The sequence below is a fragment of the Tenrec ecaudatus genome, chromosome 17 (genome assembly GCF_050624435.1).
Source record: "Tenrec ecaudatus isolate mTenEca1 chromosome 17, mTenEca1.hap1, whole genome shotgun sequence".
In the NCBI taxonomy this organism is placed as follows: domain Eukaryota; kingdom Metazoa; phylum Chordata; class Mammalia; order Afrosoricida; family Tenrecidae; genus Tenrec; species Tenrec ecaudatus.
This window is the reverse complement of record NC_134546.1, coordinates 61,730,029-61,755,209: the sequence shown is the minus strand read 5'-3', so window position 1 is coordinate 61,755,209 and position 25,181 is coordinate 61,730,029. Positions and strand designations below refer to the sequence as shown.

The window sequence follows — 25,181 nt, the reverse complement described above, 5'->3', positions numbered from 1 at the left end:
AAACCGAGTTTTCACAAAATAAGTGCCCGCAAAGAGTTGCTAAGTATCCCTGATTCAATTCCGACACAGCAAACTGTACAACAGAGCAAAATGCTGCCCGACTGCACCACCCTCAAAATCATTGCTATGTTTGAGCCCATGGGTGCGACCACTGTGGCAGCCATCTCCTGCAGGGCCCGCCACGTTTGCACTGACCTCTGCGCCACCAAGCAAAGACCCACAGTGAGTTACTTTCTATCAGCAGGCCAGGGTTTAGACTTGATTTCACTTTGGAGCTCAGCGCTAACTCTTGACTTCTCGGGTTCTTAGCTATGTGGTGCGAAGCCTCAGTCATTTCTAGGGTCCTACTTCCGGCTTCTCGGTGTGAGACTAGAGCAGAGACATCTTGTTTGGACAGCAGCCCATGTGTGAGTAAGGGTGGTAAAGAAGCCAGAAGACAAAGGGTCAGGGAGTCAGTGCTGAGATCCCCGGAGGCCTGGGAGGAAAGTGCAGGAAGGAAGGGGAGCACTTGAGTTCTAACCAGGGGACCTGGCCAGAGATGGACCTGAAGAGAGATACTCACCAGTGACAGCCTTTCAAGGGGATCGACAGGTCCCTTGCTCTGCTACCTCTTCAAGGACAAGGACGGGGCTCTGGGACTTGGGCTGTGCCCACAGAACTGGAATTGATCACCTCGAGTATTTTCTAAGACTTAGTTAAAATTTTTTATTTCTTAAAAGTATTTATGATGGTGAAGGTCGCCCTATGCAACAGGGGCAGATGCCTTTGCTGTGTGCCCCTTTCATTTCTCTATCAAAATAAGGTCAAGGCATAAATTACTCTGCTGGGCACCAGGCATGCCCTTGTCCTCGGACGTCATGGCTGGTGCCCCAATGGCCCCCTGGCTGGCTGATCTTGGCTGCCAAGCCTGCACAGGCTCAGGGTCCCTGCACGGGCTCAGTTCAGTGCATTCCAGGGAGGACCCCCTCATCAGCGCCACCGAGCCCTGCGTCTGTGCACCGGTGGGCGTGTGGAGGGGTGGGAGGCAGTGTGTGTGTTGGGGGTGCAGGAGGGGGCGCTCCCCATCCTGTCCCCCCTCCCCCAGTCGCAGCAGCCAGCAGCTTTGTGAAGACAGGAATGTGGAACCTGCAGCTTGAGATGCTGTCACCCATGCCTCCTGTGAGGTACCTAGGAACAAAGAAAGCGGCCAGCAGGCGGGACAGTGGGGGCGGGGGGGGGCTGCCTGGGGACGTGTGGGCGGTGGTCAGTATGAATCATGTTGTGTGGAGAGCCCACTTGTCACCATCTGTGCACCCTAGAGTCTGTCTGCATCCCTGGCCAGCAGCTCTCACCATGAGCCTTGGGCTCAGGTTCATTCCTGGGAGCCTGGGAAGGGGTGGGTGTCTCAAGAGCCTGGCAGGGTGGTGGTGGTGGAGGGGAGGGGGCGGGGTCCCAGATCCAGAGCCTCCTGCCCCTGAGTCCTGGTGGGCATGGAGCTGGGCTCTTGTAGCTGGTGTGTACTTGGTCTTCCTCCCCTGGGTCTAGTGAGGTGGGGGATGACCATCATCTCTAGCACCAGAGTGGGTGGGGCCGCAATGCCTCCCTGAGAGGAGGGGGTCCTCAGTCTACACCATCCCTAGGGATCTGCATAGAGGGGCCCTGGCCCCCTTAAAGCAGGCCCGCTTCTGTTCCGGAGGAGAGGTCGGTGTGAAACTAGCTGGCAGCTGGTGGTCTCTGTCCTCTCCACCCCAGCGCCATGGGGCACAGGCCGAGCCTGCCTGCCGACTGACTGCCTGGGCCCCTTCTTGGTCCCCATCAACTCGCAGCCTCCTCCCGAGCCTCACTCCAGCACTTTGGGGTTGGGGTCCAGGCTGGCTTCCCTCCTGCGCTTGGCGCTTTGGAAGAAGCCGAGCTGTGGGGAGACCAAGGGAGCAGCCTCAGGGGTAGGCGGGCAGGTAGAAGGGCAGGGATGGGGCTGCCCTTCCTCCTGTGTTTCTTTCCTCTGGGGACCTCCCCCCGCAACCCCCCCCCCTCCAGTTTGCTCTCAGCACCCGCCCCACCCATCTCGCTCCATTAGCAGCCTCTTGGGAACTGAGTGGTGGGACCCCACTCCCACTCTGCAGGGTCCTCACCTTCCACAGTGCCAGGACCAACAGCGCCAGGAGCAGAAAACCCCCCAGGGAGCTGGCCACGATGATCCAGATGGGGACCTGTGAGTCTTCCTGCTTGGAGATTTCAAAGATGATCTGCAGGGGGCGGGAGGGAGGGTGGGTCCAGGCCAGGAGTAGTTACTACCTCGCTGCTGGTGGGGGGGTAGGGGGGCAGCTGGTGGGAGAGCCAGTCTACTTCCTCAGGGAGACACCAGTGGAGGTCCTCCCGGGGGATATCTACACAGCGACCCACCTGTCTGCCTCCGCTTCCCACTCTCCCAGGATCTTTCTCCTGCCACTGGCCACTCTATCTCTGCCTCCATCACATCGTCCTCCGTCTCCCAAAGCTCTAATGTCACCAGGTCCCAAGGCCTAGTCCTGGAACATCAACTGTAGCCACTCCTTGGGTAAGCCAGGGCTGGCATAGTGCCGGGGCCCATGATGCTCTGACCTTTCTAATGTTTTCATTTCTTCTAAAATCAGAAGAGAAAACCTGGACATTTCTTTTTATTGATTTCTCATGGAGACAGGGCCCCACAGTGGCACGAGGCACTGTGCCCACAGTGGACTTGCTCAGTCCTGTGGCTTTAACCACTTCGAGGCCGGCCATCTCAGATCTGTCTCTTCTGCCTGGATGCTCTCCGGAGCCCTACCCTATCTCCTTGGCACTGCCTGATGGTATGACTCGTGGCCACCCCATCCGTGGCAGAGTTGAGTTGTGCTCCACAGACAGAGTCTTGGTGACTGTGGTTTCTAAAGCAGAGTGCCAGGCCTTTCTGCTCAGATGCCTCTGAGGGGCTCGGACCTCCAGACTTTAGGGTACACTTCCCAGGGATGGCCCTGCGTCTTTAATGGGCCCCAAGTCAAACTCTCCGTCCCACTCCTCACTTCCACCTCTTCTCCCACATCTTTCCCATCGAGGCAAACACCATCCTTCCTGTTGGTGATCGACTCTTTCTGCTATACCCACGGAGAGTCAGCACGGCCTGCCTCTCCAACTCAAAACCAGACACACTGCCATCCTGTCAATGACGACGCATGGCAACCCTACAGGACAGGGCAGAGCTGCCCCCATGGGTTTCTGAGACTGTGACTCTACAGGAGTAGAAAGCCTCATCTTCCTCTCAAGGAGTGGCTGGTGGTTTCAAACTGCAGACTTTGTAGTTAGCAAGCCCAATCATAACCACTATGCCACAAATACCTATAATCTGGCCTCTCCTCCCCACCTCCAACTCATTGGTCTTATAGAGAGGATTTTCCCAACCTCCCTAAACTCCCCATGCTTGCCCACTGCCATTGGATGTCCTGACTCCTAGTGACCCGATAGGACAGAGTAGAATGTCTCCTTAGGGTTTCTGAGACTAAATCTTTATGTGCGCAGACAACCTCATCTTTGCTGGTTGGTGGGTTTGAACTGCTGACATTGTGGTTAGCAGCCCAGTGCTGAAACCGCAGTGCTACCAGGGATGCTAACACAGGTCATAATTCTGAGTGCCCTTCCAGCTCTTTGTTGTAACAAGTGTGATCATGTCTGGGACTTGCAAGGGGTAGAAAGCTACTGCCAAGCATGAGGTAAGCAGGCCTGCATGCTGAAGACAGTCTGTGTAGGAAAAGGTCCTCCATGGGACCGGGACTGTGGGTACCAGTGCACCAGCAAGAACAGCACCGCAGGAACTCAACGCCTGGGTTTCATGCTGCACCTACATGCGCCATCCAGGCTTCCAGCATTGTCTCCTGGACCAAGTATAACAAGCACAACAAAACTGGAACTGCTGTCAAGTGACCCTGTAGGGCAGGGTAGACTGCCCTGTGGGTTTTCTTTACGAGAATAGTAAGCTTAGTCTTTCTCCGAGCAGCTGGTGGTTTCGAACAGCTGATCTTGCGGTTAGCAGTTCACGGTGTAACCATTAGGCCACCAGGGTTCCTCTAGAGCGTAGTAGGTGCCCCATAAGTATCTGCTGCGTGACTGACTGTAACAGCGACCTAGAGCCCTGGCTTGGCCGGGGACTCACTAAGCCCCCATGCCTCCTCATAGACAGCCTCCGATTCCGCCTCTGAGAATGGGGACCATGGGCTTGCCTCCCAGTGCTGTCATGAGGAATGACTGAAGTGACATGTCTGGTCTAGGGACTGGCCAGCAGCAAGGGCTCATCAAGTGGCAGGTCCCTTGTACATTCCTATCTCTCCCCCTGCCCCCCCACCTCCAGGCCTGGCACCATGCTCTGCGCCCCCCCCCCCCCCCACATGACAAAGTCTTGGTCTTTGGGTGGCCGGGTTCCTGAGAGAGAAGGGGTGTACAAGAGGGATTTGGGCAGGGTGGGGGATGGGAGGAGAAGGAAAATTCCCCAAAGGACTGGTACCTAGTGAGGAGCGGGACAGTGTGGCGGTAGGTGGTGTGGGTGGTGGGAGGGGCTGGTAACATCTTGGAATCCCAAGTTCTCACTCACAGTCTCTCTCTGGGAGGCTTTCCCTGGACTTGCTTCGCTCTGACTCCCTGATTGTGGCCACAATTGCCACCATTGTCCCCTGGCTGCCTCAGACTGCCGCCTGCCCTGTGGGGCCATAGCAGGGCACCCAGCAAATGCTGAGTGCATGCATGAATAAAGAGTGCCCATGGGTCTTTGCTCCTGTGCGTGTCCTTCTGGGGGTTTTGCCCCTGTTGCCGCTCAGGCTGGGGTTGGTGACAGACATTTGCTTGTTCTGATGGCCCCTGCTTTGTAGGGGTGGAGTTCACTCCACAGCCTTTACACTAGACCTCACCAGGGGACTGGCCGACTGACAGTACTGGGATTTGACCAGTGGAGGGCAGCAGTGTCCCATCCAGACTCCTGGTCGGAGGCTTGGCATTTTCCTTATGGGGCTCTGGCCCTACTGGAGCATTACATTGCTATCTGCCCCGGAAAAGATTCACAGCCTTATTAGGCTTGGGCTTTCCTTAAGGAGCCCCAGTGGTGCAGTGGTTCAGCAGTTGACTACCATTTGAAAGCCCCGCAGGTCAAGTGCACTGTGGAAGAATGCAACTGCAGTAAGGACGTAGAACTGTGGGCGGAAAATGCTGTAGGGTCACCCTGAGTCTGAACAGGCTTGGTGGAAGTGGATTTACTTTCACAGTTTGGGGCCTCCTTAGGAGCCATGGTGACCCATGGGTAAAAATGCCTGGCTGCCAACCCAAAGGTCAGCAGTTTGAATCCACCAGCTGCTCCCCAGGAGGAAGACATGGGGTCTTCTTTCATGGAGGTGATGGCCTTGGAAACCATAGGGGGCATTTCTACTCTGTGCTGGAGGGTTGCTGAGTCCGTATTGTCTGGACAGCCCTAGGGGTTTGTGGGTTTTCCTTTAAGACCCGTGCCTCATTTTCTCCTGGGTAGCCTTACAGAGCCTCAGCCTTGCCGGGACCTGACTGAGGCAGATCAGACCTCTTCACTCAGGTCTTCACAGTCAACCCTGTCCAGGTGTCTTCCAGCCCCGCCCCACCCCCCAATGCAGACAATTGGATCTGAAGTGCAGAGGACTGGATTTGAAGTATAGAGGGACCAGGAGACAAGGTTGGGAGCTTCCTGCCCCCTTGGGGCACACAAGGCTGGGTGAAGACAGCTTTCTGGTGTATAAAACACACGGATACAAGGTTCCCTCCTTCCTCTGACCCCCAGCATGCTTATGCTGCAGCAGCAGCATCTGGGCCCCTCCCCGAGCCCAGGCCCACTCCTGCAGCCCACTTTGTCCTGCTCTCTCTCTCTCTCTCTCCCTCTCTCCCCAGTTGGTGTCCCATTACTGGGCTCTGCCATCTCTCTCCTTGCCGTGGTGGGCAGAGGGTGTGGGGAAACTCGGGGCGGGGGGGGGGGGCTCACCTGGCGATTGGGGCTCTCCTCTCGGAAGATGAAGGGGCTGTGGAACTGCCGCTGCAGGGCCGCATGCAGTGTGATTTTCAGAGACTTGTACTTGAGCTGCGCAGACGGAGGCCTGGTCAGAGGCTGGCCCGGAGCAGCAAGCTCCTTCCTGCCTCCCCCGTGGGAGCTGCCCCAGCACCCACTCCTTCCAGCCCAGCCCGGCCCAGGGGCTCCACTCACTGCTTTTAGAGACTTCAGCCAGAGGTTCCCCAGCAGGCGGAAACTGCTGTCCTGGTTCGGGGCCAGTCTGACATTGCAGTTGATGGAGACAACATCAGAGTTGCTGTGATTCTGAAAGAGGAGACGGTCTTGGGGTGAGCAGAGGGAGATGGCCAGCCCAATGAGGTCTGAGGATGTGGGCAAGACCTTGGGTCACCAGAGATGGCTGCTTGGCCAGGCTCCTGGGAGGAAGGGGCAGGGAGAGAAGACAGGGGAGTAGGGGTGGCCGAAGGTCAGGTGGGTCTGTCTGAGCATCATGGCCAGGCTGGGCCTATTCCAGGAAGAGACGTTTGGTTCTACATTGGGAAATCTGTAACTGTCATGACCATACAGGGAGCTTCAAAAAGTTCGTGGAAGAACAGCATGAAAAGATCCTGGAATTTGTCCATGAACTTTTTGGAAGCCCCTTTGTACCGATACAAATTCCAATGATCACAACAGATGCAGTAAGAACTCCCAGGTAAATTCCTGAATCAGATCAAAGGGTATTTATTAAACCTGTCAGTGAGTCTCATGTTTAAATAATGAAACATTAAAGAGAATTCCTTTCCCATCAGGATCAGGACCAAATCGCCATGCCGTCTGCTTCCTCCCAGGTCCTAGCCAGGGCAGTAAGGCGAGAACAAAGTTTCATAAGGTCTCATACAGCTTGAGAGGAAAAATGAAAACGGCAGTTGTTGACAGGTGACATTAATAGGAAACTCCAACAAATCTTCAGATGACTAATTGATGTATTAAGTGAAAGTTGTGTTGCTGTCTTGCTGCTCCTCCCCCCCCCATCCCTTTCCACCCCAGCCGGCTGGCTTGTAGGGAAGAAGGCCCCTGGAGCAGCTGTGCTTTCTGTATGGCTGAGGCGGGGCCAAAGCCTGATTAGAACTGGCCATTTGGAGGCCAAACAGACTCCGAGGACAGAGCCCTGGATGGCTGCCATGCTTCCCAGGACTCCCACTGGGAGCTGCAGTGAGGGCTCCTCTGCAGTCAGGTGCACGAACCATGGGCGTGCTGGCCTTGATAACTGCTTTATCTGCAAGCGGCCCTCTCTCGGCATTTCCTTGTCCCACTGGCCCTGCCCTGGCACTCACCAGTGGTGGTGAGTGGCTCAGGTCCTCCTCGGAGGGTGTGTGCCGGTACTCGGTGCTGTTCCCCCAGATGTTGCAGGACGTGTTCCCCTGCACAGAGAACACACGTGCACAACCTCACCACCAGCGCTGCCCACTTGGCTTTCCCGAGAGGGCCGCTTCTCCTCTTTCCATGGGAGATGAAGCTGGCCTGGGGCCTGGGTCACGTAGGGGACCTGTCCTCCTGCCCCCTCCCTGAAGCCAGAGGGCATCGATACCTGGTCCGTGAGGAAGTCCCTCAGCAGCAGCAGGCGGTTGCCACCCTTGGTGGCAATGGGGATGGTGATCTTCAGCATCACCCCGTGCATGGGGAACAGGCCCAGGTTCTGGAGCTGTGTGGCCAGAGATGGGGAGGGTTGGCACCCAGCTGCAGTTGGAGCGAGGTGGAGACCGAGGTCTGCCGGGGCCACCCAGTCCCTGGAATCCCCCAGCAGGGCCTGTGGGGGATCTGTTGGGAGAAAAATGTCCATCCAGGGCCCTAGGGGCAGAATGGGTAGGAGTGGTAGTGGGGTGGCATGTGAGAAAGTACCGAGGCAGCTGGGCTACCAGGGCCGCTGCCTTTGCAGTCACCTCAGCAGTGGGGCATTGTGTGGCCTGGTGCAGGTGGGCCCCGGGCACAGGCCAGGAGTGGGGGCTGGAGGGCAGGGGGTGACAGCCCCTCATTTGCGACCAGAGAGAACTACGGATTGCTGAGGGGATGAATAATGAACGTGTGTTAGTCCGCATTCTGGCGACGATGCTTTGTGCCCAAGGAGCAGTGCTTACTGATGGGGCTTTGGCATCAGAAAGAGGGGATCTGTATCGTAAGGTGGCTGCCACGTATGGCCCCTGTGACCTTGAGCAGGCTGTGGTGTGTCTGAAGTGCCAGCTGCACACAGTTGTAGAGGAGTTGATACCCTCAGAGAGCTGCGGGGTGGGGAAACTGGGCCCCACCTGTCAGAGACTGAGGGAAGCTGCCTGCAGACCCTTACTCTCCCTCCTTGCCACAGGGGGAGACCCGATGCCTGTTCCCTGTAAGGAACCAGCGGAAGGCCAGCAGAGGTCATGGGACATGCTGCCCCTCTGCCCGCAGGGGACATGCTGCCCCTCTGCCACAGGAGGGCACGCTCCCGTCCCCCGTTTCCCTGCTGCCAGAGTGAGCACGGAGGTGGGGCAGAGCAGCAGCCAGCGTGGTCTGACTGGTGCCCCGAAGGCTGTGAGCTGAGAGACAGGAGATCAGTCTGGGCTGACTGGGAAGCGGCCCACTCTGGACTTGCTTTATGGGAGAGGACTCCCCGGCGCGATCGACCCCGTTCTGCTTTGTCGTTGTTGTGTTTTAAATGTCTTAAACCTTATGTGCAACTGACTCTAATCCTCACGGAAACATCTGGTCCCATCCCCTCTTTTCAGAGAACTGAGAACCCACAAGTGACTTGCCACCCACTAGGTAGCAGGACGAGGCGGGACACGGGCTGCAGCGATGACTACAGGTCCCCTGTCCGGCGCCCTCGACCAGCCCCCGCCCCACCAGCCCTACCTTGAAGACGCAGTTGAAGGGAGGCCCCATGCCATCATATTTTTCCAGTGAGCTGTTGGGCTTGACCTCGTAGTGGCTCAGACTGCTGTTCCTGCAGGGTCAGAGGACAGGGCTGTTGTGAGCTCCAGGTTGTCAGCACAAAGGAATGAATGAAAGTGGGTATGGGCATGAGCCTGCCTTCCCCCGAGGCCAGGAAAAATAGGTTCACCCCATTACCACTGGCTGGCTGCCTGTAGTGCTGGAAGGATTCTGAGGTCTGGTCTGGGCACAGTAGGAATAAGCTCTGAGATCCATTAGCAATGTCTGCCCAGTGAGTGGGAGTGGAGTGAGAAGACAGCTCTGCTCCCGTGTGTCCTAGCATTTTGAGAGTGCACCTGTCCACTGTGCACTGCAGTATCGTCCAGCCTCTAGGAGTCGTGGGGTAGGGGTGGCGGGGAGGCAGATATGGGGCTTGCTTTCTGCACTTTGGCTCTGAGTTCTCCATCCACGTGGGGGCTCTCAGAGGTGGGGGGTGGTGGGGAGCTGACTCCCCCATTAGATGGGGAAGCGGGGAAGATTGGAGAACAGAGCAGTGGAGGAATATTTTATCACTGACATTGTTCAGGTTTATTGGTGCACAATAAAAAGCAGGTTCACGTTTCATAGATCTTGTGACTTTTAATTTTATTTTAATTAATAATTTTATTGGGGGACTTTTACAAATCTTGTAACAATCCATCATTCAGTGGTATCAAGCGCACTTGTACACATGTTGCCATCAACATTTCCAAAATGATTTCTTTCTACTTGAACCCTTGGTATCAGCTCTTCTTCTCTCCCCCCCACCTCCCCTGCCCTCCCACCCTACTGAATCCTTGATCAGTTATATATTATTGTTGTTATTTCGTGTCTTACACTGTCTTGTGACTGTTTTTAAATTCTCTATAGACAATTCTTCCACATGTTGCCTATCCTGGGGCAGATAACTCCTACAGACCCCCTTCACCCTTGCCACTGCTGGGAGCTGCCTAAGGGCTAGGCCCGGGTCTCCTCCTTCCTCCTCTCTGTCCCCTTCCTCACAAGGGGATCCTCCCGGGACACAGGCCTGGGTTTGGGCCTGGGCCCTCTGACCACTAAGGCCCTCTAGAGCAGGGGTCCTCAAACTTTTAAAACGGGGCCAATTCTCTGTCCCTCTGACCCGTTGGAGGGCCGGACTATAGTTTTTTTTAAAAAAAAACTATGAACAAATTCCTATGCACACTGCACATATCTTATTTTGAAGTGAAAAAACAAATGGAGCGAAACCCCCTGCAGGCCGGATAAATGTCCTCGGCGAGTTGCATGTGGCCTGCCGGCTGTAGTTCGAGGACCCCTGCTCTAGAGGGTGCTCCCATCTTGAGCCTGCCTCCCCCCAGTCCCTCCCCTGGGGTAGGGTTGCCCGCCGCCAGGCCCACCTGGTGAAGAGGATGTCGGCCTCGTATTTGAGATGGAAGCGCAGGAGGGCCGTGTTGTCTTCCTTGGTGCTCTCGAGCTCTTCGCTGTCGCTGTAAGGAGATGGGGCAGAAGCTCAGCTGCACAGCCTGGCTTTCTGGCTGTCGCAGGGGCAGGGTGGAAGTCTGACTGGAGGGTAAGCATGGGGACACAGGGAGGTGGCCTGAGGCGTCCTGTGGAGGCAGGGACGGCAGGCAGCTGCTGTGCCTGTTGCTTTCATGGGCGTAGCACCTCTGGGTGCATGGGACCAGGGAGAGACTTGGACTAAGCTTGGAGCCTCCCCCCACCCCTTGCTTGCCCACTGGTTTCCTGTCTGAGCTGCTGTTCTGTCAGCTCATGAAGCTGGGTGGTGGGCGACAGGGAAGTTCATGCCCACAGCAAAGGCCTGCCTGCTGTCCCGTGAGGGAAGGGAACTTGGCATCCAGGGAGAAAGTCCTCCTCGCAGCTCGAGGGCAGCTCCCGAGGGTTGCCTGCAGGACCCTGCCGCTGTGGAAAGGCTGGTGGGTGAAATTCATAGACATTTCGGGGAACTCTGTCACATGTCCTTCCCTCCCCAGCTGAGCACGGTGACCTACCAGGTCAAATAATTTTCACACAGAGTAAATGACTCTGCTGGCTGCTCGTACTGTCTGATTCCCTCTGGGAGCCTTACTCCAGCATAGTTGTTTCCTTAGATGGGACACACAACACAGACACCCCCACAGTGTCCCTCCCCCAGACCAAATCCCCACCCACCATGGTATGTACCTCGCCTATGCCTGTGCTGTGTGTGTGGCAGGACTGGGCTCTGAGTGCAGGCAGCAGGGGGCCTGGGGGAACCCCCAGGGGATGTGGGGAGGGAGGAAGGGAAGGAGGGAGGGAGGGAGGGAGGGAGGGAGGGAGGGGGAGAGAGAGAGAGAGAGAGAGAGAGAGAGAGAGAGATACACTCTGGCCTGTGTGTGAGTACACACTGTATGTGTGTATGTGTGTATGTGGGAGTGTGTGTGGGAGTGACTCTGAATGTATGTTTGTATGTTAGCATGTGTATGTGTGAGTGACTCTGAAATGTATATATGTGAGAGCACATGTGTATGTGAGTGTGTGTGTGTGCACACGTGTGTGCAAGCACGAGTTGAAGTGTTGGTATTCATTGGCCCAGAGAACTTATTTCTCAGTGCGGGGAAGTTCTCAGTGGGTTTTGGCTGTTGCTGAGCCCCCAGTGGACAGTATCCCGCTCTCTGCCCACAGGGAAAGGATGAGGGTGACTCATGGTATCAGCTGAGTACAGACAGGTCTCTTGCACAGGGAAAGATTTCCGAGTCGTGGCAAGAGAGATAGCGGCAGAACACACACAGCAGGAGAACCAATGTCAGCTCCTGGTTCTGCTGGTTACATGCTGAGTGTCACAGGAAATTCACCGAGCCTCATTTGGGGTGGGCCGGGGAGGGACCCTGCTTTGCCTAACTTAAGGGGCTGTGGTTGAGGGCTGACTGCCCTGTGAAGAACCCGGGACCTGTGTTCAGTGGCTCACTGGAAGGCTGGGTGCGAGGCCATGCAGAGGCGCCTTGGGTGGGAGAAAGGGCTGGGGCCACTTCTAAGCGGCAGCCAGAGAGCCAGGTGGAGCCCAGCTCCACTCGGGCGTGGCTGGTAACTGGGCACGGGTTGTAGTGCCTGCAGCTGCAGGGACTAGTGGCAGGCCACAGAGCAGGAAGGAGCGGATGCCTGACCTGCCCATGGCCAGCTGGATCTCCAGGTGGTTCAGGAAGATGGATTTGCTGAACTCAAAATCCAGGCGGAAGGACACCTGCAAGGGAGAAGTCGGCTGAGCAGGGCAGCTGGGGGCTCTGTGTCTGGGCCTTGCAGGACCAGGCCTGGCAGACCATCGCTCCCTCCACCCCACTTACTGGTGCAGGGGGTGGTGGTGGTGTGTGTGGACTTGGCGGGGTAGGAAGGCCAAGTGCTGCCTGCAGTTATGTGAGTGAGTGGGGGTTAGGGGCTGCAGAGGGAGCCACAGCCCAAAACAACAGTTCTGGATGGGGGTGCACTGTCTGAAGGGCCAGTCACCTCCCGCCTCCTCTTTTGTATCTAACTGAAGGCAGCCAGGGTACACTTTGTAGGCGTTGTGTGTGTGTGTGTGTGTGTGTGTGTGTGTATGTGGTGGGGAGGTGGGGAGGGAGGCAAGCTGGAGGGCAGGGGCGATGGCTGTCACCACATCATCATGCACTCCAGGATTGGGGTCAGAGGTCTGTGGGAAGACAACCGCCCCCCTTTGTGTGTGTTAGTAGGGTGGGAAGGCCCAGAGAAGGGGGACGGTGGCCCCGGCCATCGGGCAGGTTGAACAGCCACCTGCCGCCTTGCCTGGCAGCCCTTCTGTCTCTCCAGTGACCCAGGCTGGCCCTTCCCAGGCCCTTTGCCCAGGAGTAGGGCTTGGGTGCCCTGACCATGGCCCTGCAGCCTCTGACCCGCCTGGGTTTGTTGGTGCCTCTCTCTCTGGTTTCTGTCCCTCTGGAGAGGCTCTTTCACAGGGCATCTGAGTGGTGAGGATTGGGTACTTGGGAGAAGGGCAGACTTCCTACTCCCCACACCGGCCGGAGTCAGGAATGGACTTGCTGGCACTGAGTGTGTCTTTTATTTTTTGCGCACATAGCAGGTGCTCACGAAGGGGAGTTCCTCTGCCGACCCCTCATCAGACTTGGCAAAGACGGTGGACACCTGAGACGTTTGTTAGGATAAAGGACAGTGGGGTTGGCCAGGAGGGGGTGAGAGACTGGTGGGGTGGGAGTGGTAGGGTCTTCCTGAAACAAAGGGGCTCTGGGGGCTCTAAGGGTAGGCTGCCAGCCCTGAGAATGGCTGAGTAATCGACGGTTTGAATATCGCTTAATGGGACAAAAATCAATAACACTGAAAAGGTATACTCCCTAGTCCCCGAGCCCCACCCCTGCACCTTGATCTCCCCTCTGTAAACTCCCTTTTCTTTTACCTCCCAATGCCCACCCCGCCCTGCCTGCAACCCCCACACTGCCCCAGCCTGCACCTTGGCCTTGGCCCGGAAGAAGGGGTAGCTGATGTTACAGATTTTCCTGTGGTACCGCCGCTCCTCATTCACACACTCGATGCTGCTGTCAGAGTCCTCCTGGGAGAGGGGAGGCACAGATACAGCGGTGAGGTGGGCGCTGAGGCCCTCATCCCACTGTCCCGCCCTGCTCTCAGGACCAACCAAGAACCCTGCTGTACACTGGCGCACAGGGAGCAAGAGGTGTGATGGCAGGGTGGTGATGGGGCACGGAAGGGAGGCACACAGGCCTGCTGGTTTGTGGGGGCAGGAAGTGAGCCGGTAAGCTAGGGGCTGGGACTGGGAGAAGGCAGCTATGCCTGGGGATCTTCTGCCTGCCTAGCTTCCACCCTCTGCTGGACCACACGTCTCTCTGGCATAGGACATGGCTCCCTTTGAGCCATGAAATTAGGTTTCTGGGTTCTCAGAAGGCAGAAATCCAGAAAAGCAGTGAGCGTGGAGTAGGCTGACCTGGTCAGGGCCTGTTGGGGACATTTTTCTGAGGTCCCGTCCAGCAGTGGCCAATCCTCACTGCTGAGAGCAGAAAATGATGTGTTCTTCCCCAGCCCAAGGCCTTCTGGCTCTCATTCACTGCCACTGAGCCAACTCTGACTTTAGTCTCCCGGACAGATTAGAACTGCCCCTGTAGTGGGTTTGAACTGCTGACCTGTGGTTGGCAGACTAAAGCGTAACCCATGATGCCTCCAGGGCTCCTTCATCCCTGTTCACTGCAGGGGGCTCCCCCCAGTTGCAGGCTGTCCTCTCCCCCATATGGCAGCCTAGCTGAGAAACAAGGAGTGTATGAACATCCCCGTTTGCGGGCGGGGGGCGGGGGGGTTGGTTGTGGGAGTGTGGTTGGAGCCCCAGCTCAGCTTCTTTACATTGCTGCTAAGGCCTGGAGCCCCACCTGGGCTGTGGGTGCTAAGGAGGGGCGGCTGCTGCCCCCTGAACTGCCCCTCTCCCTCACGTGATAGTCATTCTGCAGACGAGTTTTGCTCTTCCTGTGGTCAGCCTGCCCTCCAGGGCAGGACCTGCATGTGCTCCAGGGGCTGGGGAGCACCCCTGACCTCTGCTGCTGCCCCATCTGATTAGCAGGCAGGGGAGGTGGGCAGCAGTCTCCTTCACATCTCCTAGGGCTTCCACCACTTTCAAGCCCCCCTACCTCTGAACAGCAGGCTGCTGGTCCCTGAGTCTAAGGGAGAGGCACCTCCAGGTAGCCTGGCCTTTGGGAGTCAGAGCCCTTGGCCTGGTCCGCGTGTCCCCCAGCACAGGCGAGGGAAGGGGCTTCATGCTGTGGGTTGGCCACACCCTCATTTGCCCAGGCCTCAGTGTCCCCATGTGTTAAATGGGGCCAGCACCTCATTCAAGGGCTGTGAGGATTAAATGCTTTCACACCTGTAAATGCCTATTTCAATGCCCAGAAGACTGCAGCCCTCAAAATGTGGCAGCTCTCAGGGTTCTTATCTGTACGTGCAGTGCTTGGCACGGCCTGGAGACATGCATGCGGGATACAAACATGAGGATGTAGCGTCTGCTGGTATGGGCTCTGGTGGGGAGGGTCTGCAGGTAGGTGCATGTCTACGGGGCAGGTGGTAGGCCTGCGTTTTTGCACATGTGTGAAAGAGCTCTGATGGTGTAGAAAGTGACATGTGGGGCTGCTCATCACAAGGCTGGCGGTTCAAACCCACCAGCACTTCCAAGGGAGAAAGATGAGACTTTCAGCTCCATGAATATCTACCGTTTCAGAGTCGCACAGGGTCCGTTATACTCTATCCCACAGGGTCACTATGAGTAGCACGAACTCAAGGGCTATGGTAGTGCCCTTGGCTTGAGCTTAAAGCGTTGATAGGGAGGGCTTCCATACTCAGAACAAAACATGGTTAGTCACCAGACTATCAGAGTTGCTTCCTCCCCATAAAGCCCCCCTTGACCAAGTGGAGGGTCAGCTGGACTGGAGACCATGTGACTTTCAGCCCGTGACCGGTCTCCCCCTGGAGGTGGAAAAGGGAATGGAAGTGGAGCTTGACGCCCCCCTTGGGGTGGAGGGGAGGCACCCTCTGAAGGAGGCAGGCTGTGGGCGCACACCGGCTTGTCAGTTCTCTCTCTGCCTCTGCTCAGCCCCCAAAGGCCCAGGCAGGCACAGACAGGGCTGGCCTTGTCAAGTTTGGGCCAGGCAAGCAGGTGATGCAGGCTTGATGGACCGGACCCACCTGACAGACACCCGCCTGGGGTGGGCCCTCCAGCTCCACTCTGACAGTAGAGGGTGTGGAGGCAGAGCTCTGACGCTGGGGCTCCAGGGGTATGTTGAGGGGTGGTCTCATTTCTTTGACTTCCCACCCCTCTGCAGGAATGCTCCTGTGTGTGTGTGTGTGTGTGTGTGTGTGTAGGTGAGGGTGTGTGTGTGTGGGGGGGAGAGGTGAGGACAGCAGGCCCCCCCTCGGTCCCAGCTGTGCCCTGGGCCCCACATGCTCAGAGACTAAGAATTGTGAGGCCAACGCGGTCCCTGAGGGACTTTCTATCCGAGCCCCAGCACGTGACACCGGTTTCCTAAACAAACGTGTCCGAGGGCCCTCTAAGTGCCCAGCCCAGCTAAGACAGGCCACTGGCCCTGAGGGAGCTCAGGTTTCAAAGGGGCAGCAACTGGGCATTTCCTCAGGACTTGTGCCAGCTGGCGCAGGAGGAGGAACCGTGCAGAGGATGTGTGTGCGCCCGTGATGCGTGTGTGCAGATGGATAGGTGTGTGCATGGGCCCCGGCTGGGCCCCGGGGCGATGGGCCTGATCATCCTTTGCACCTTCCCCATCTTCTCCACAAAATCTCCGGGAGCTTGAAGACACGGTGAGGGCCCAGGGACACGACTGGTACTGGACGGGTTTGGGGGTGGGCCGGAGGGGGCCGGATCTGGCAGGTGTTCTTAGGCTCCTGAGCCGCACTTCTCCTGCAGCCCTCGCAGGCCTCCGGGGGCTCACTCACCTTGTGGATCAAGCTGGCGAACTGCAGGTTTGCCGACTGGGAAATGTTCAGGCGTGTGTTGTAGGCGTTCTCGCCCCGGTTCTCCAGCGCGGCCTCCACGGCCACCCGCCGCCGCGTGCTCTCCATGATGAAGACCGCCGTGTCGAAGGACTGCGCGTAGGCGGTGCAGGCCTGCGGGGTCTTCCCCAGCACCCGCTGGCAGTACTCCCTGCGGGAAGGGCCCGTGGCGGGGTGGGGGTGGAGAGGAAAGCAGAGGAAAGGGCTGGAGAGTGAGCATCCTCAAAGACCCTGGCTGCCCCCCTCATAGCTGTCACCCCTAAGATAAACACAAACTCCTGGTTAGGAGCCTAGTGACTATCCTGGTCGGGTCATTGCTTCTTTATTGCCCTATAAGGTTTGGGCGAGCTATTTCTAGTTATTGTGCATATGAAGGTATATATATATATATATTTATACACACATACACACACATAGATACACATAACCTTCTAGAACTCATCTCCAAGTTGGATCAAACTTGAACATAACCGATTTGCAAATACAGTGCCTAAATCTAAGCTATGGTATCGTCTGTCATTTGGCCTTGAGTGCTAGTTTGTTCCTCCAGGGGCAAGGGGGCAGCCTGCCTGTCCTCTCCGAGTCCCCTTCCCATCAAGCCCAGCTGTGCAGCCAGTGAACCCTAAGCTCACCTGGTCTGGAATTTTACACCCCTCCCCACCTAACCTCTATCTTTGTCTGTGTTGTAGGGTGGGCTCCCCCCCACACCGGATTCCTTGTCTAAACAAACTCTGAGGAAGTCAGACTGAACTAGTGCTGAAGCTCAGAGAGGGCAGGGAATCGCACAAAATCACACCCAGGGGTGAGCGGCAGAGCCTGGGCTCTAGCTCAGACAAAGCTGCCTCTGAGAACCAGTCCAAGGACCTGGCAGCCCAGCAGGAAGGGGACAGGAAGGGCAGGGGGGGCCTGCTGACTCACAGAGCAGTGGGCAGGTCGCTCTGAGCATCCAGCACAAGGTCCGGGACGCAGTGCTCGTCCTGGTTGCAGCCGTTCCAGAAGGGCACCTGGGATGGGAGAGCCAGGTATGGTCATTTGGAGGTGGGGGGTGGGGGAGACTCAGGTGTGGGTGGGTGGGTGGTGGGTGGAAGAGCCAGGTGTGGGCAACTGAGGTGGAGAGCCAGGTGTGGGTGAACCAGGTATAGGCAGCTGTGGTGGGGAGAACCAGGTGTGGGTGGCTGGGGTGTGTGTGGAACCAGGTGTGGGTGGTTGGTGGGGGGAGGTTGGCAGGTGTGGGTGGCTAGGGGTGGGGGGTAGAGCCAGATGTGGCCTGCTGGGCAGGGCATCACAGCCTTCAGCTATGGCTTTGTCCCCAGCCATGCCACCCCTTGCCCCCACAGTTCCTCTCTGCTCCCCAGGGGACACGGACCTTGCCTTTTGTGTCCCTTCCACAGCACCACCTGTATGCTCTTGTAGGGATCCTGTGGCTCACAGCTCAACTCAGAGGGTCCTCTGCTGTCCCCTGCAGTCAGGGAGCTGGCAGCACAGAGCTGAGGAATTATTCCAGGCAGCATCTGTAGGGGGCAGGGCCTAGGGTACTGGGGCTCGAGGCTGACAACAGCAGCACCTGACCTCAGCTCCTGGGAAGACTGGCGTGTGAATGAGTGCTTGCAGTGTGAGAAGCATGCAGGTGGCAAGTAGAAATAAGTGTGAAGGGACAGAGACGCTCAGGGGAAGCAACAGCTAGTCACACCTGTGGGCAGCCAGAGAGGCAGGCTTTGGATCAAATTGTCCTCCCCACAATATGTATTGGAGTTGGAGCCCTGGTGCTGCTAACTGCAAGGCTGCTGGTTCAAACCCTCAGCTACTTGGTGGGAGAAAGCCGACAGTGCTGTGGAGCAGAGTGGCTGGTGAATTTGGACTGCCAACCTTTTGATTAGCAGCCCAATGCTGAGCCCAGTGGGCCAGCACACATGGAGGGTAGATAACATGTGAAAATTGGAGAGGAGCTGAGGACCCCAGGCCTGAGCGAGAGTGAGAGCCTCTAAGGAACGGTTTCTTCCACCTCAAGGAGCCCTGGTGGCACATGGCTACACACTGGGCTGCTAATTGCAAGGTCAGTAGTTCGAAACTACCTGCTGGTCCATGGGAGAAAGACAGGGTTCCTGGTCTTTTAAGGAGTTACAGCCTTGTAAACTCACAGGGGCAGTTCTGTCTTGTCTCACAGGGTCGCTAGGAGTTGGCATTGACTTGATGATAGTGTTTGTTTTCCTTTTTTAACGTCACCTGCAAGTCAAACCAGTAGCCTTGCACGCAGCTTAAATTGCTGCCACCAAGTTGATTCTGACTCATGGCAACCGTATAGGACCGAGTAGAACCGGCCCTGGGGGTTTCCAAGGTTGTCAATCTTGAAAGGAGCAGAAAGCCACAGTTTCTCCCTCAGAGAAGTTGGTGGATTTGAACTGCTGACCTCGTGATTAGCAGCTTCAGCAGCAATCATTTAGTCTTAGGCACTGGCTTCTGCTAGACTCTAGCAGTAATTCTCAACCTGTAGATCGTGACCCCTTTGGGGGTTGAACGACCCTTTCACAGGGGTGGCCCAATTCATAACAGTAGAAAAATGACAGTTATGAAGTAGCAACGAAAATACTTCTATGGTTCGGGGTCACCACCACATGAGGAACTGTATTAAAGGGTCACCGCATTAGGAAGGTTGAGAACCGCTTTGCTAGAGAATCAGCTATGTGCAGCCAGTTCAGAGGAGCAGGGACTTAGGGTCTGATGAAAATGTAGGGCAGCCTGGGGCTCCACCGCCCAGCAGCAGCCCTGGCACCCAGCACACATCCTGATGCCACCGTCTGAGAAAATCACGCAGTGAGCTCTTGAGCCCATTTTCACGATCCCTTCTTGGGAACGCTTTCCATACTTTCAGGGCAGACGCTGCTGGACTCTGATCACATGTATTCACAACCTAGATATGGCTATACTAATTGGTGGTGTTGCCTGGCACATTCAAGTGTGGGGTCATTAGGTGGTCATCCAGGGCAAACTGGAGGGCAGCGACAGTCGCTGCCAAGAGCACAGCCCACATCCAGGGGACGGGATACAGGGGTCTCCAGCTCAGACCAGAGTGCCTGGCACCTTTCTCTCCAGCCTCCCCATCACCATGAGGATTTGCAGCAGCCAGGCCATAGGCAGCAAAGAAGCCAGTGAAGCCCAGTAGAGCTGGTGAGCAAACCCTATCTTCCAGATACCACCTGTGGTGTCCCTTGAGGGTGCGCTACTCTCGCCCGGAGGCTTACCCTAGTGGTCAGCATTCTTCCACCAGCCTGGTCCCGAGCACTTAGTTCAAGAAGCTTGAACTATACAATGACCTTCAGAAGAGCGATCGCAAGGACCAGTTCAGTGTGATAAGCAACCTTTGCACTCATCCACAGGGAACTGAGAGCATTGCCTCCAGGGCTCAGCTGTCACAGTGCTAGAACCAAACAGGTGCAGACTGAGCCCTGGGAAGGAGGGCTCTAACGTGTGGATGAACAACTCACTCAGCTGCTGCATAGACCTCCCATGATATATCCGCAGCCTATCTTTTTTCCAGCTCGCTCTCACCTTTTTCTCACTTCCAGGCCTCACCTGTGCTATCCTCTCTTCTGGAAGAAAAACCCATCCTTCCCATCTTTGGGTGGCTGAATTGTGTCTGTTCCTAAGGTCCAGCCCAATGTCCCCTCCTCCAGGAAGCCCTCCCTGAGCTCTCCTTGAATTTCTAGGTTAGCTGTCCCCCGAGTTTGTGGATTCCTGGTCTTGGGCCCTCATCACCACCTTGCGGTGACATTACCAGCATCAGCGCTCCCCTCTGTGTGTGTGTGTGTGTGTGTGTGTGTGTATCTCCAGGAGGGCAGGGGTCCCCCTAGTCTACATCTAGGGCTTTAACTTGTATCTAGAGTACCATGTGCTCACTTGTTTGCTCTGGAGGCTGTCCAACCACTGGGCAGGAGGAGGATAAATACGAATGACTTAGTTCACCAGATTCCCCCTTATCCTAGTTCCTAGTCATGAGGGAGGATTCCATCCTTGACAGACCAGCTGAACTGCATTTGACTCTGTGGGTTGGACGAGGTCAGCAGTTCAAACGCACCAACCCCTCTGCAGGATTATGATGAGGCCATCTGCTCCCTGAAAGATGAACAGCTTTGGAAACCCTGTCTCGGGCCATTCGGAGTCAGAAACGGCTCGGCGGCAGGGAGTTTGGTTTCCTGGGTGTTTCTCTTAGGCTTTCAGGAGCCCTGGTGGCACCGTGGGCTAAGTGTGTGGATGCAGCGATGTTGAAGTACGATGTGAAGTCGTCTCCTGAGTCCTCCAGGTCCAGGTGTTCACAAACCAGGGACAGATTCATGGGCTTGACACTTCCTTTGAGTGGGACTTCCATGGGGCTGCAATGTGCAGAGAACATTTGATTCCAGGGATTCAAAAATGTGGCTGAGGGGTGGGTCCATAGTCCAGCACGGAGCTCAAGTAACTTAATCTTGGAATACTCAGTCACCCACTCAGCAAGCAGAAAGGCACACTGCAGACCGGGCGTGGCGCCAGTGTCCTCATCTGTACGTGAGCAAGGGGGGAAGGCGGGGGATTGAGCTCTCAGTCCCCTCCTGTCTGCCCCTGTGTCCCAGCACTCACTGGGCTGGGGACCTCCCACTGCCGGTCCTGTAGAAACTGGTGTGTGTGCAGAAGTGGGGCGGGAGCATCAGAGCTGGTGGTGAGGATGTCTAGACAGCCCTTTTATAGAAGTGGTTTAACTATGGAAGTGTATGATATGTGACTATCAAGAAGGCTGCTAAACAAAGAAAGAAAGAGAAAAAGAAGGGGAGAAACCAAACGCCCTACGGCACCACGGGGGAAGGAGGAAGAGGCTTTCCTTTGGGGTCATTGAGCGCATCTTCATGGTGGTGGGATGATTTGGAGAAGGGCAACAATACTGGTGTACAACACAGAGTAAAATCGACGTGTAGAAGTTGCTGAATGCTTTGTGTATATTCTTGTCAAAATTAAAAAAAATACACGAATAACCATGAGTACGGAGAAATGTTCTCAAGTTGAGTGTGGTAAAATTATGCAGCTCTTCGTGACACTGCTGAGCTGTTGAATTGTATGATCTGTGGATCCAGCCGGGCCAGGTGCGTGCGGTAGGCTCACCAGGGCAGGAGGCACTGGAGAGAGGGAGGCTCCCCTGCCCTCCTTGGGGCACTGTATGCCCAGCATGCCAGCACTTACCGAGACCCTGAGGGTCGTGGGCCAGCCGTCGTCCAGGACAGGGCCCTGGTCGGGGTCCTGCAGGGCATACTCTACTGAGAAGGCCACTGGCTTCACGTAGTCAGCAGTGTCCTGTGGGAAGGAGAGGAAGGAGTGGGGAGGGAACATGAGTCTCTGGGCCATGACCATGGATGCTGAGCTGGAATTCCCTCCTCTGAAGCCCGGTGGCAGATAGATGGTGGGGCTGCCAGCGGTGGATGGGGGCTCCTTCTACGGAGAGGATGAATGTGCTGCCCACAAAGGGGCCTGGGGCTCAGCTTAGGCCAACTCAGCTCTGACTCTTCCTTCAACGCCCGGCCTCCATAGCCCTAAGTCCTCAGCCTCCAGGAAGCCTCTGAGAGCCCCTCACTGCTCCGACCTCCTAAGGCCACTTCTCAGGTGGATTTCAACTATCTGACGGCGCCACTCTTCTCTCCCCAGCAAGGAACAAGTTCAGCAAACACATTGGATGGATTTGAATGAACAAATAGCATGAACGAAGCAGAGGCGACAGGCTGCCCTGTGCATTGAAGATCCACAAAGTGGATTGACTCCTGATGGATTGACTTCTTGGTATTAAGGGTGTGATTCTAAATTTAGGGCATGCTAGAACACCCCGGGGAGCCTATTACTCCACCACTTACTGAGCTCCGTGAATTTTAGAGGCTGCGGCCTGAAGACCTGCATTTCTAATGAGTGTTCTGGCTCTGCACATACAGCTGGTTTGGGACCACAGGGCGGACACACACACACACACACACACACACACACACACACACACACACCCTCCCCCCCTCCCACCCCAGAGGGGTCATACATCAGCAGACCTCAGGAATCTCTGCCTGCTTGCTCTTTTCTCCCTCTGGCTAGTGACCCACTGGGCCCGGTTTGCCGAGTGCCTCTGCGTGCATACAGAGACTTGAGTATTGGGTGCTTCAGATAGGGCCCATTTGTCACCCTCTCCCTGGTCTGTAAGATGGGGCACTAGGCCACCACCCTGCGGGGTGGGTACCAGCTCCCCGACAGCTTGCCATACCTGGGCCCACCTTACTTGGCCGTTATCTCCACTCCAGCCCCCACTGCCGGCCAGTCCTTCATTTCTAGACCCCCTACTGGTGCCATAGTGGGTTATGTGTTGAGTTGCTAACTGTAAGGGCGCCAGTCCCAAACCACCAGTGCTCCGAGGGAGAAGATGAGGCTTTCGACGACCATAAAGAGTTACAGTTCTGGAAACCCACGGGGGCAGGCCTGTCCTGTCGCTGAGCTGGAATAGACTGGTCTGGGGTCAGTTTGGCTGCAGTTCTCCTAGCTCGATCTCACTGCACTCCTGCCCCTTTTGGACAGGGCTGAGGAAACCACATCACGGGAGACGGGCGGAAGGGGTTTGGAGCGACACAGTGAGGTGGGAAGCGTGTTCTGGGGCCTTTCCGTGAGTCATGCAGTGGGATCCAGAGTGGCCCAAGTTCAAGACAGGGTCCCCGGGCTCTACCGCTGGGCTCCCTGCCTCTCCCACAGCAGGTGCCCCGTCTGCGGTATAGCCTGGGTTCTGCAGCGGTGCCAGGCTCACCAGGACATGGAAGCTGATCCTCTCACAGTGCTCCTGGCCAGAAGAGAGCAGGACAGTCCTGTGGGTGTATCCGTCCCCGCCCTTGTCCAGGTGGGCCCGTGGGGTGTACCGTCTCTCGTCCATGGTGGCATTGTATCTGAGGCCTGGAGGTGGAGAGAGGGCAGGGAGACCATGGAGATGGACCCATCTCTTCCCTTCCCTGCCCCTCCCTCCAATCTGGCTTTTACAATAGTCGCTGGACAGCCTGGCTCCTCCAGAGAGCCCCTCAGGCTGACCTGGAAAGAGCCTCCCATCTCTCCCAGGGTGAGCCAGACTCTTCCCTGCAGATCAGGGTGCAGTGAAAATGGAGAAGGAGGAGACATGGAGAGAAAGGAGAGGAGACAGGATGAGGCCAGGGTGATGGCCCAGTGGGAGTCCCCCTGCCCCTCTACTGAGTCAGCACATTCCCCCATCCCTTCTTCACTTGCCCAAGGTGCCCTCAGAGGCCATGCAGGGCCAGTTCCTGCCCACAGTAAGGGGACCAGCCAGACCCCAGCTGGCTCTTCACACCCGAGGCACGGGCTGGAGGTGTGGCCTGCAGCCCTTCAGCTCAGATGACCAAATCCCCACCAGCCTCAGTCTGCTTCAGACCCTCAAGTTTTTCTTCTTTTAGAGATGGAAGGCACAGAGAAGGTGTAGCCACCGGGCTTGCCTTTGCTCTTCTCCTCCCCTGGGACACAGGTCTGTCCTGCAGCTGGCTGGTCCTCCTCCTGGGTCTAGAAGCTACTCTGCAGCCCCAGTCTTCTTGGGCCTGTCTGGACCCAGGGTGGTCCTGTGCAGGAGTCTGACTCCATTCCTGGCCGGAGGCCTAGACGCTCAGCAATAGTCTTCTGCCTCTGCCTCACACCCACTTCTGAGAGGTGGCCACTGAACCTGGGGTCTGTTCTGCTCCATGCTTGGTTTCCAGGCCTTCCCTTGGGGCCTCTGGGTCAGACTGTCCCTGGATGCAGGCTGACTTCATAGCTCCACACATCAGCTTGCTTTGCTGCTTTCAGGCCTTTGTTTGGCTCCACTCTGCATCCAGACTCCCTCCTCTGGCCTTTCCTTCTTTGATCACCCCTGCCCACCCCCTCACCTCTGGCATGATGTCCCCTCTTTGAGCACACACCATGACCCCCAAAGAGAGAGAGAGAGGCTTAGTGCCTGTGCTCAGAGTACTGAGTGGGCCTCCAGCCCCCTTGCTGTTGAGTCCATTCCAATGCCGTGCTGCGTTGTGACATACAGAGCAGGGGTTTCTTGGCTCTAATTGTATGGGAACAGATCCCCAGACTCTTGTTCCATAGCACTACCCGGTAGGTTTGAGCCACCAACCTTTAGGCCAGTAGTCAAAGGCGAAATGTCTGCACCTCTCCAGGACCGTAAAGTGGCGTCTAACAGGACGCCCTAGCACTCATCTCTCATTTCTGAGGAAACCCAGGCTTTGGGGAGAGCCATTCAGAGTCCACGGGGAGAGGCTTGGTGGGGTAGGGAGGGCAGCAGGGCCTGGCTCACCGACAGTCTCCGTCTGAAAATAGGGTGCCAAGAAGACAGGTGTGAAGCAGAGGAAGGCGGCCATGCAGGTGGCATCTCTGCCATTGCGTTTGCAGTCCCTGTGGAAGATGTTGATCTTGGATGGCTCAAAGTGGAGGCTGGCATTGATTTGCACCACAGGGCGGGACCTGCAGGAAGAAGCCCAGTGAGCTGGGGAGGGAAGGAACCAGGTGAGTGCTGTGACCTCGGGGATGGAGGGTAGCATGGAGAACCACATGGGAATGAAATCTGCAAAGGCAGCACTGGAGGGTGAGGGGCTGGGGCTGGGCTGACCTGGGCTGGCAGTAGAGTTTCCAGCTGCCAGAGAATCAGGTAAAGCCATGGACCAGTGGACAAGGAGCTCAGCACCTCATAGTCCCTTGAGGTGGTCCATCACTTCCCCAGGGGTTTCCCTCACCACGGATGATATTTCTGTGCTTTTTG

General features: G+C 56.5%; 1 protein-coding gene across 2 annotated transcripts in view; it reads right to left on the bottom strand.

Moving 5' to 3' along the window:
- Positions 1 to 680: 680 nt before the first annotated feature.
- The window catches only part of ITGA11 (integrin subunit alpha 11), a 126,569-nt gene continuing 102,068 nt past the window's right edge, over positions 681 to 25,181 (bottom strand). The window contains exons 16-30 of one of the 2 annotated variants that reach the window (XM_075536111.1): positions 24,720 to 24,886; positions 23,190 to 23,332; positions 21,605 to 21,715; positions 17,318 to 17,403; positions 16,343 to 16,550; positions 13,353 to 13,451; positions 12,046 to 12,122; positions 10,303 to 10,392; positions 8,870 to 8,960; positions 7,572 to 7,685; positions 7,318 to 7,404; positions 6,197 to 6,307; positions 5,978 to 6,073; positions 2,112 to 2,225; positions 681 to 1,167 (exon numbers count right to left, since the gene is read on the bottom strand). In XM_075536111.1, the coding sequence (XP_075392226.1) occupies positions 1,144 to 1,167; positions 2,112 to 2,225; positions 5,978 to 6,073; positions 6,197 to 6,307; positions 7,318 to 7,404; positions 7,572 to 7,685; positions 8,870 to 8,960; positions 10,303 to 10,392; positions 12,046 to 12,122; positions 13,353 to 13,451; positions 16,343 to 16,550; positions 17,318 to 17,403; positions 21,605 to 21,715; positions 23,190 to 23,332; positions 24,720 to 24,886 (1,618 nt within the window). In that variant the 3' untranslated portion in view covers positions 681 to 1,143. Of the gene's footprint in view, positions 1,892 to 2,111; positions 2,226 to 5,977; positions 6,074 to 6,196; positions 6,308 to 7,317; positions 7,405 to 7,571; positions 7,686 to 8,869; positions 8,961 to 10,302; positions 10,393 to 12,045; positions 12,123 to 13,352; positions 13,452 to 16,342; positions 16,551 to 17,317; positions 17,404 to 21,604; positions 21,716 to 23,189; positions 23,333 to 24,719; positions 24,887 to 25,181 lie in introns of both variants that reach the window. The other variant, XM_075536110.1, reaches the window with a different exon arrangement.